General features: G+C 48.5%; 1 protein-coding gene across 1 annotated transcript; it reads left to right on the forward strand.

Moving 5' to 3' along the window:
* ASB13 (ankyrin repeat and SOCS box containing 13) lies at positions 1-9,556 on the forward strand. The gene is made up of 6 exons (XM_072326505.1): positions 1-133; positions 1,798-1,985; positions 3,714-3,864; positions 4,472-4,606; positions 5,647-5,838; positions 7,214-9,556. Exons 1-6 carry the CDS (start codon positions 91-93, stop codon positions 7,339-7,341), a joined length of 837 nt encoding a protein of 278 aa, XP_072182606.1. The 5' UTR covers positions 1-90; the 3' UTR covers positions 7,342-9,556.
* Positions 9,557-10,833: the final 1,277 nt, after the last annotated feature.

Below are 10,833 nucleotides of genomic sequence, written 5' to 3' on the forward strand. Positions count from 1 at the left end.
TTCCCAGCGTCCCCCGGTTGCGGGGCGGAGCGTGGGGCGGTTCTATGGCGGACCGCTGAACAGCGGAGCGTCCCCGGCGTTTTTGGGGCCATGGAGATCTCCGGGGGCAGCGCTTCGCTGCGGGGTGACATCAGTGCGTAGGGGGTGGGGGTGGGGGGGGGTCTTCGGGGCTGTATGGAGTGGGGAGAGAGGGAGGCTGAGTTGTGATTTGGGGTCAGGGAAGGGAGGGGAACGATGGGGGCCCTGGTTAACCGTCCCATGGGAGAGACTGTGTTGTTGGTAGGGCAAGAGGTGATGGCCTTAAGGTGTGCCAGGGGGGCTCAGGTTGGGTATTAAAAGCAATTTATTCTCGGAAAGAGAGATCAGGGGTTGGAACAGGCTGACGGGGGGGGGTCATCATCCCTGTAGGTGTCCAGGGAACATGGAGATATGGCACCGGAGGCGTGGCTTGATGGTTGGATTGGGTGGTCTTAGTGGTCCTTCCAATTGTAACAACTCTACGAGCCTTTAACTCCAAGTGGGAAAGACCTGGATTTGATGGGTGGGCTCTTTGATGGTTAATGGGGTCGTGCTCAGAGAGCAGTGGTCAACAGCGTGGTGTCTAGTTGGAGATCAGTGATTGTCCCTTATGGGTCAGTGTAGGGACTGTTGCTTCCTTAATATCTTCATCAGTGACATCAGCAAGTTTGCAGATGACATCAAGCTGTGCTGTGCAGTCAGCATGCCTGAGGGATGGGACGGCATCCAGAGAGACCCAGACAGCTCATACAATGTGCCCAGGAGAACCTTGTGAGGTTCAATAAATCCAAGTGCAAGGTTTTCCTATGTCTCCCCAAGAGGACTCAAAGAAACCGGCTCAGTTTGCCAACAGGGAGAGATTTAGATGAGAGATGAGGAAAAAAGGCTTATTACAGGAATAGTAATGAAGCACTGGAACGAGTTGCCTAGAAAGGAGTTGGATGCTCCATCCATCTATCCAAGGTCAGGGTGGATGGGGGCTCTGAGCACCTGATGGAGCTGCAGGTGTCCCTGTTCATTGCAAGGCAGTTGGACTGGATGGCCTTTAAGGGTCTCTTCCCACTCAAACATTTTTTAAAGCTATGTAAGCTGAGGTTTCTGCTTATCTCTGCCCTTTCTCTCCCATTCCACAGCTGTGAGTACTTGCCTTGAAACAGGTTCTACAGAGATGTAGTTTGGGAGGAGCTGTATTTTGAAGGTGTCATTTGCCGATGGTTGTTGTCATTGACCTGAAAGCAAGCAGCACCAGACTGCTCCTATAAACCCTGCTTTGGCAGAACACTGAGGCCTGTGTTTTTGCAGAGAGAACAAGCTTACCTTACTGAAGGAAGGATGAAAATAGGTGACACTGTGCTTTTCCCTATTGCTAACATCCCATTTCCAGTGATTTTAGCTGGAGATGTGAAGGATATTGCTCTTAGTGCTGATTATGTGTGAACAAAATGGGATGAATCTGAACCTCATGGAATGCTGCTTAGGGGGGGGTTGTATGTGGAGGAAAGCTTCAAGCAAATACTGGAAGGAAATGCAGCATTACAAGCAGCCCAATGGAGAGCTCCCAGTGCAAAGCATTGCATGCTGGATTGGGGTTACAGTAAGAAATAAGTTGCATTATTCCCATCTCTTTCTCCTTAGGGGTTGAGATACAACATTTAAGGTCCTTCCCAACCCAACCCAATCTTATGTTCCTGTGAGTCTATGAGCCTGTGTTCCTATTCCAGCAGAGCTGCTTTTTTTCCAGTCCAGAATCTCTATTTATTTATGTTTTTTCCTCTTCAGGCTTCTGGGTTGATCGAACCCCAGTTCATGAAGCAGCCAGGCAGGGAGAAATCCTTCAGCTGCAACAGCTGATAGAGAGTGGAGCCTGCGTCAACGCCGTCACCTATGACTCCATCACCCCACTGCATGAGGCGAGCCTGCGGGGGCAAACACAGTGTGTCAAACTCCTGTTGGCTGCAGGGGCCCAGGTAAGTGCTCAGTTGTGACCCAATTGGAAACCAAGCCGCCGTGCTGTAGGTGCTGTATTTGATGATCCTTGTAGGTCTCTTCCAACTTGGGTTATTCTGTGATTCTGTGGTCCGTGCTGTAGCTGTAGCGCTGTTACTATGCTCTCATCTTGCATTGAGATCAAGAGGAGCCCCAAGTACTGTTGTAGGACAACGTCCATAGAATCATAGAATCATTTGAGTTGGAAGGGACCCTTAAAGGTCATCCAGTCCAATTCTCTTGCAGTAAACAGGGCCACCTACAGCTCAATCAGGCTGCTCAGAGCCAGGTTTTATACTAACCTAGAAAAACTACACTCTCAAAGTCCACTTCGTCTTGGTGTCTGAACTTATTTGTGGGGTCTGGATTCACTCCATCTGTGAGTGGTGGGTGTCCTGTCCTTGGAGATGCTGGAGGTCAGGATGGATGGGGATCTGAGCACCTCATTGAGCTGTTGGTATCCCTGTTCATCACAGGGAAGTTGGACTAGTTGGCCTTTAAGGGTTCCTTCCAACTCAAACGATTCTGTTATTCTATGATTATAAGGCTAAGAGTGGAGAGGGAGCATGATTGGATTTACACTTACTCTTAAGTTTCTTCTCTCCTTACTTTAACTCTATTAAACAGAAAACAATCTGCTTCTGAAACAGTCTTCAGAGAGATTGTGACATCTCACACACTGAAGCTGGCTGTCCTCAGAGTGAACCTGGTGAAGCTGATCACACGTGCACTCCGTATGTGTGCGCTGTGCTCCTCGTTGCATATTCAGCCCATCACAAAGCTGGACTTTGCACTAGCCACAGACAAGGAGTGCATCGTGCTGTGCTGGCTCAGCTGCAGCACTTGTAATGTTCAACAGGGAGAGCAATGGGGAAGCATTAGGAGAGAGGGAACGTCCTAAACTGTGGCAACTGTTTTTGACATCCCTGGAGGTGTTCAGGGTGTCCATGGGCTGCCTGATCTATTAGCTGGGAACCCTGTGCATGGCAGGAGGTTGGAGCTTGATGATCTTTAAGGACTGTTTAACTCTTTGAAAGAGTAGCTAACAGCAGGACAAGGGGAAATGATTTTAAGTGGAATGAGGGGAGATTTAGGTTGGATATTGGGGGAAGTTCTTCAAAGAGAGAAAAGTGAAGTGCTGGAACAGCTGCCCAGAGGGGTTGTGGATGCTCCATCCATCCCTGGAGGTGTTCAAGGTCAGGTTGGATGGGACCCTGGGCAACCTGGTCTGGTATTAAATGTGGAGGTTGATGGCCCTGCCTGCGGCAGAGGAATTGGAGCTTCATGATCATTGAGATCCCTCACAACCTGGGCTATTCTGTGATGATTCTATGGTACGATGACTCTTCCAACCTAAGCCATTCTATGATTCTGTGATGTTATTTCACCCTGGGAGTGATAGAAACAGCACCAGCCAGGATGCTGGGAGTGTCACCAACTATTTCCTGAGCTCAGGACAGTGCTAGGGGTAATAGAATTAAAAGTGTATCAAGAAGATGCTCCTCCATAGCAGCATAAAGTGAGCATTTTATGTCGTTGTGGATGCCCCATCCATGGAGGCATTCAAGGCCAGGCTTGATGTGGCTCTGGGCAGCCTGGTCTGGTGGTTGGCAACCCTGCACATAGTAGGGGGGGTTTGAAACTGGATGATCATTGTGGTCCTTTTCAACCCAGGCCATTCTATGATTCTGATTTCTTCTTCCTTGGAGGTGGATGCCAGGAATATTGATGGCAGCACTCCACTCTGTGACGCCTGTGCCTCAGGGAGCATTGAGTGTGTGAAAGTGCTGCTGTCCCATGGTGCCAAAGTGAACCCTCCCCTGTACACAGCATCCCCTCTTCATGAAGCCTGCATGAACGGTAAGCTGGTGTGGTCTTATACTTGCACGGTTATTTGCAGCTTGGAAAATGAACTCAGAATGCAAAGCACAGTTGGGAGAATAAAGCAGCTCCTTGTGTTGGGTGCTTTCATCCCACATGACGGGCACGGGATCAGGTCTTAGGTAGATAAAATACCACCTTCTCAAGAGAGGAAAACTGCAGATGCCATCGTAAACTGTCAGCTCCTGCTTAATTTTCTCCTGTCGAGCCTTTTTCCTAAGGCTTTGTGCTGGTGAATGCTGTAAGTCACATGGAAAAATTAAGGCTGTTGTGGTCTTGAAGGTGATCTCATCCACCCAGGGATCATTCAGCCATGCAACCAACTCTGCAATCCACAGGCTGCTCAGTGCCAGCCCTTGGAATCACGTTGGTTTGGCCATTAGCTCTAGCTTAATGCCATGCAGGTGTAGCAGTTTCTTGTGCCCTGTTCCCAGCCTCTGTCCTGTGGTATAGCATCTGGCTTTCAAGTGTTTCTATTTTGCATCCATCGCCCCAAATATTAAACAAGCTGCTCCTGGCTGATCTCAGCATGTACTCGCATTTAAGCTGGATTCTTCCTTTTGACTCAGATCTTCCTTTTCTAAAGGCAGCTCAGATTGTGTGCAACTCCTCATAGACGTCGGTGCCAACTTGGAGGCTCATGACTGCCATTTTGGGACACCCCTACACGTGGCCTGTGCCCGGGAGCATCTGGACTGTGTGAAGTTGCTGCTTAAGGCAGGTAGGGCAGCTGTGGGGTTTGCCTTGGGGTGATTGAGTGCAGCATTTCCCTCTTGGTGCCTCACTGTGACGCTCTTGCCCAAGAGCTTATTCATTCCCAGCATGACAAAGATGGTAAAGGAGGAAAGTTTGGCACTTACTCGGGCAAACCTCCTTCCATTTTTCCTTGATTTTCAATGAAAATCAGAACCCCATCGGCCCCATGGAACAACATTTCAGTGATAGCAGCTTGGCATACACACTTTCAGTTTTGTTGACATGGCCGTATGGCCTTACATAAACCTTAGAGGGAGATGTTAAGGTTTGATGTTGTGCAAAAAGGCAGAGATGAGGTCACCTCATGCCTCTGGCAGATCTGCTTAGTGTTATGCCTAGGTGAGTTTGCTGGATTTTCAAGTCAGCATTACACACTCCAGGTTTCATCTTCCAGTTTTCATGCTGCTCGCTTGGAACTGGGCTTCTTGTATTTGCCCGTGCTTACCATGAAGTGATTTGGCCCGTGAAGGATTTGGCTTTCTCAGTGTTAGTTGCCTAGAAATTATGTAGCTAAGCCAATCTGTTTTCTGTCCCTCCAGCTCCTTGTTTTGGGCACCCACCTTCAGATTGGACTGATTGATTCCCCAGAAAAGACTTGATCCTGCAGTAGTGTCCGATGTCGAGCTTCCACATCCAGTGCTTAACAAGGACATCACTGTTTGCCTTGAGTGTGAGCACTCCACTGTGGTGACTGGAAATGGCTTCAGGCAGCACAGGTTCAGGAAACACTTCTGAGCTTCACACTCACCAGCTTATTTACTCAGTAACACTGACTAAAATCTTTTCTCTACAAGGAAAATGAAGCCAGAGAAGAAAACTCACGCACTGGCAGCGCTGAGAACTTGTTCAGCAGTTTGGTTTCCTGTTTGTAGTGTTTGGTTTGGATCTCTTTCTAGCCACTCATACTTGTGTTAATAGGATTTTGTTCCCCACTTAAAACCACTCCTTAATATTTGGGTCAAATGAGGCTTTCATAAACAGGTTTGTTTTCCTTTCTGGTCTCAGGGGCAAATGTGAACGCCGCTAAACTCCACGAGACAGCCCTCCACCATGCAGCAAAAGTGAAGAACGTCGATCTGGTGGAAATGCTGATTGAGTTTGGAGGAAATATCTACGCAAGGGACAACAGAGGAAAAAAGCCATCAGATTACACCCTGAGAAGCAGTCCCACAGCGAAATGCTTTGAGTACTATGAAAGTGAGTGAAATGGGATCCCCTCCCCTGGGAATTCAGTGGCTGCCAGTGCTATTGCACTAAGGTACAAGGTTTTACACTTGGGCCAGAGGTATTCCAGGCATATGTGCAGACTGGAAGGAGCACTCCTTGAGATTAACCCTGCAGAGAAGGACCTGGAGGTCCTGGTGGATGGAAAACTGACCATGAGCCAGCAGGGTGCTCTGACAGCTCAGAAAGCAAATGGCATCCTGGGCTCCATCAGCAGAGGGGTGGCCAGCAGGGACAGGGAGGGGATTGTCCCTCTCTGCTCTGCCCTCGGGAGGCCCCATCTGCAGCACTGCGTCCAGGTCTTGTATTGGACCCCCAATAGAAGAAAGACAGGGAGCTGTTGGAGAGGGTGCAGAGGAGGCCACAAAGATGCTCAGAGGGCTGCAGCACCTCCATACAAAGACAGGCTGAGGGAGCTGGGCTTGTTCAGCATGGAGAAGAGAAGGCTGTGGGGTGAGCTCAGTGCAGCCTGCCAGGACCTGAAGGGAGCCTACAGACAGGAGGGGAGTCAGCTCTTAATGAGGGTAGATAAGAGCAGGACAAGGGGAAATGGTTTGAAGTTGCAGGAGGAAAGATTTAGTTTGGATATCAGGGGGAAATTCTTTACCGTAAGAGTGGTGAGGTGCTTGAACAGCTGCCCAGAGAGGCTGTGGATCATTCCTTTTCGTAGCGAGCACCTTAAGACTGATATTCTCTCATAGGAGTCTCTCTGAATTGCTCTCAGGTTGCAGCAATGCTGTTCTGGCTGCAGCTGATCTGGGTGAAGAGGCTGATCTCTATAATGCCATAAATACTTGTTATACCTTGTCAGATTTTACTTCCCTGACAACTCAGCTGGCAGAACTGCCTGTGTAGCAGCTTTTAAATGCACCTTGTTGTAACGGTACCGTGACAACTCTAATAGTGTTATTTTCTTTACAGCTTGCATCATTAAATTCAGGACAGATGGTGATCTTGGATGCTGGTGGTTGTTGAGGATGTGGTTGTAGGGACAGCAGCTTCTTAGCCCCATCCAGAGCAAAGAGCTTGATCATGCGTGTGTGTGCATGCATCGATGTCTGGGATGGAGGCTGCAGGTTGGGGCTGTCTGGAAGGGGATCAAGCACTTTATTGGAGCTCTGAGCAGAGCAAACAGTCGATGTAGTCCTTAGGTGGAGAAGCAAAGCAGTAGCTGGAAGTAGGTTTTATTCCTACATGTGCCATTGCTCTGTGCAACATTACTAAGGGCAGTCTTGAGTCTTGAATGGCAGCTGTGGACCAGAGAAGATGATTCAGTGTGTGCACAGATGGATGCTCAACCACCTGCTGAGCTGCAGCATTAAATTTACCTCCTCTTTTCTCCTTTTAGAAACACCTCTGAGTCTGTCACAGCTCTGCAGAGTAACAGTGAGGAAGGCTGCTGGGCAGCGAGCGCTGGAGAAGATCGCCAAACTCAACATCCCTCAGAGGTTAATCCAGTACCTGTCCTACAACTAGCAGGCACCAAGGTGGCCAGGAGGGACACTGTCTTTAGATTACACAACATGCACAACATGAAGTATCCATCTCTTTCTTTTCTACCTCCCTGCAAGAAATGAGTTTTAATTTAAGCAAAACGGTGTAAATAGTATTTATGAGGCAGCACTTCACGCCCCTGCCTCGTTTCTGTGAGGGATTGTGTGGGCACAGACATCCTTAGGCAAGGTGTAGTGCTGTTCTGGAGCTACAGCCTCTCCCAGGGTGTTCTGTTTGGCTGTTGCTGTGTTTCAGGCTGTAGTGCTTGCTCTGTGCATGGGATTTGTCTTGCCTAATTTTAGCTGTCTCCAACCTAAACACATCTCTGTACGATCCAGCCAGGCTCCCTTTGCAGGCAGTGGAGAGAAATAGATACTTCCAGAGCATGATTCATCCCTCCTGTTTTAGATGCCGGTGTTTGGATGATACACAGCTTCTTTGGGGCACCTGTCTCTGCTGCCTGCAAAGGGATTTGGAGGTGATACTCTGTATATGGATGTGCATGTCTCTGAATTGAGAGTGCTGGAGCCCACCTTTCTGTTAATAACTAAAGTGATAACTGTCGATGCCAAGGAACAAGTCTTGAGTGACCTGTGTGCTCTAGCTGAAGGCAAATGAAGCCCCCAGTCCTTGCTGAAGGTGAGCCAGTTTGTACTGTCACGTTCTTATGGGACGTCTTTATGTCTCCCCTTGAAGCTCAAACAGGAGGCAGGTCTGTCTGCGTGTCCCAGGAAGAGCTTCCTTCCAGACAGCTGGTCCCAAAGAATATTTCTCCACTAACTCTGAGCCACTGAGCCAACCTATTTGTTGCTTTTACGTGCAGTAAGAGGCAGATGTGTTGCCCAGTGTTGCCCAAAGTACAAAACTCTATGGCAAGGGCACGTCCCTTAAGCAGTGGTACACCTAATCCCTGTGGCATAGACCCACATGTGAGAGATAACAGCAGAGCTCTGCCCAGGGATTTGGGATTTTTTTTCTCTTCTGAGTTTGTCTCTTGGTTCTGGAACCTCTCTGGAGGTTGGCAGCAGGAGTGTTGTGCTGCTGAGTGTTGTGCTCCAGTCTTCTGGCTCCAGCAGGTGCTTTTGCAGCTTTGTACTTGGGTGATTTAAACCTCCAGGGTGACGTTTATTATGAGCAGAGCCAAAAATTGTCATCTTCCTACCAGATGAGACGTTCCATACCACGGGATGAAAGGGATGGAGCTCCCTGGCGGCAGGTCCTTAGCTCTGCGATGAGAGCAAATTCCTCTTCTAAATAACAGTAAAGGTCAAGAAATCCTCTGGCTGACGTGGGATCAAGAGAACTCAGGGCTCTCAGCGTCCTTCATGCTGTGCAGGATGAATGGTAGCTTGCCCTTTGTCTGCAGCTACCATGACAGAGCAAAACAGCGTCAGCACAGGGTTCAAGAGCTGAGGTGGAACTGAATGCACTTTAATGGTGACCGGCAAATTGTTATTATTACTTTTAATTTCTGGCTGTGCTCATTCCCCACACACCAACTTTGTTGCTTGTTTGTTTGTTTGCAGTGTGATATCATGTAGAACTGGGACAGGAAACCTTCTGAGGCTGTGCTTTTTATGGGACTATCTGTTTATTATTCTATCCAGAGTTTTGTGTCTGCCATAGGAGAAATGTGAAGTTGCCAGGAACCTCAGGGAAGCTCTGGAGTGGGATTCACCCCTGTGGTTGTTAAGATAAAGGTTTTGTATTGTATCTTTCAACACAAGCTTCCTCTGCCCCAAATGCTTGTCCTTACGGGTAAATCTGTATTAGGAAAGTGCTCACCTTTCAGTATCCTGGGATGAAAACCCTTCCTCTTGGTTCCAATTCAAATCCCTCGCTGCTTTTTAAACATTGCCTAAAGCTGGTGAAATGGCGAGATGGTGAAATCCAAGTTTCCAGTGTACAAAAGTCAACCTGGAACAGCCAAGAATAAAAACGGCCAGTCCCTTTTTCTGTCATCTTCATTTCTTTTTCCCTCTCAGTCACCTCCACGGTAAGTCTGTGAAGTTTGGTTTTAAGGGACCCTGATGATGGATACAGACCTGAGACCACGGTGATGCTCTTTATCTTTTATCCATCCTATCCTGCCTTCAGTTCTTTAGATCCTGCAGGGGTTTCTCAGCTGGCTGTGACACATCTTCCGAGCCATTGCATTCTACAGCTCAAAGGCAAAGTAAATGCGAGGTTAAACCAGTGCAAAGTTTTGGCTTCTGTTCATGTATCAGACTGCAGTATTGGGGGGCAGTTCCTGCCGGAGTAACAGAGTCACCCTGGCTGCAGGTATAGTCCGGACAGCTGGAAATCTCTGCAGCCACCCCAAATTAAAATGAAAATCAGAAGTTTTGGAGGTAGTGTTGCCCTGAAATGGGAACTTAAGCTGGATGGGAAGGGTAACGTTTGTATTGTAGTCTGTTCTAACCCACAAATTGCCGTCCTCAGTGCTCTGCTTTTGCTGATCCATCCCCAGAGCATTACTGCACAGCTCTACTTGATGGGAGACACATGTGGACAGCTTGGAATCACCCACAGGACTTCACGGAGAGTGTAGATGTGGCATGGTGTGTCCCATCAGGTTGTCCTGCTGTCTCATGCACCATCACATTGCAGGTAATGAATTGCCAGCAGCTCTTGGGGCTGTGATGGTGCTTTTAGCCCTCTATGGCAGCAGCACTGTAAGGGGATTGGATGGGAAGTCACATCTTGCCCTCCATGAAATTCCTCCTCTGGTTATTTTTGCATTGTTTCTCTTACTTGTATAAGAAAGAAGGGCCCAGATGGCCATATCTGCTGCAAGCTGTACGCATCTCATCTGCATAACTTAGAATCAGTAAGGTTGGAGAAGACAACTAAGATCATCGAGTCCAACCATCAACCCATCCCCTCCATGCCCACCATCTGTGTCCCTCAGTGCTGTATCTGTTCTTTTCTTGCTCTTCCCCTCTGTCAGGACCAACAGGGGCTGGAAAACCTGGACCATCCCCAAACCTCAATTCACACTGAGTTATAGGGACTGGCCGGTGCTGCTTCAGTACCTGTGGGTTGGCAAAGAGTTTGGGGAGTACTGGAAATTAATCTTAGGTTCTGTGCGGCTCCTCAGCTGGCTTTGCTGAGGCTACACCCTTTGCTTTTATTATGTCAGTTCTGGTTGCAATTTGAGTTCTTTCACTCTTTAATCTGAATGTCAAATCGAGGCTTGAACCCAATGCAAACAAATCCAAATTGCTCCAGGTCTGTGCTGCATTCAGCCATGCCCTTCCTGGGCTCCCAGAGCCAAAGAAGAACCCAAGCCCCAAACTACACCTCTAGTTTACCATTTCAATCCTCTTCCTCTCTCCTGTGGGTTTCTCCTTCCTGCCTCCTACCTCTGTTATGCATCCAGTGCTCCAAAATAACCCTGCTTCCACCCGATGTTTGGAGGAGTCCAGGTGCAAACAGTGCATTGCTGTTCCTGACGCTCAACCTTGCACTGCT

This window comes from Excalfactoria chinensis, chromosome 1 (assembly GCF_039878825.1).
Source record: "Excalfactoria chinensis isolate bCotChi1 chromosome 1, bCotChi1.hap2, whole genome shotgun sequence".
NCBI classification, from domain to species: domain Eukaryota; kingdom Metazoa; phylum Chordata; class Aves; order Galliformes; family Phasianidae; genus Excalfactoria; species Excalfactoria chinensis.

Bases quoted from the DNA above. Each gene is read 5' to 3' on its own strand.
- ASB13 (XM_072326505.1), top strand. From the start codon at position 91: ATGGAGATCTCCGGGGGCAGCGCTTCGCTGCGGGGTGACATCA. The intron at 1,986-3,713 runs GTAAGTGCTCAG...TCTTCCTTGGAG, and splicing joins TGTTGGCTGCAGGGGCCCAG to GTGGATGCCAGGAATATTGA. The intron at 5,839-7,213 runs GTGAGTGAAATG...TTCTCCTTTTAG, and splicing joins ATGCTTTGAGTACTATGAAA to AAACACCTCTGAGTCTGTCA.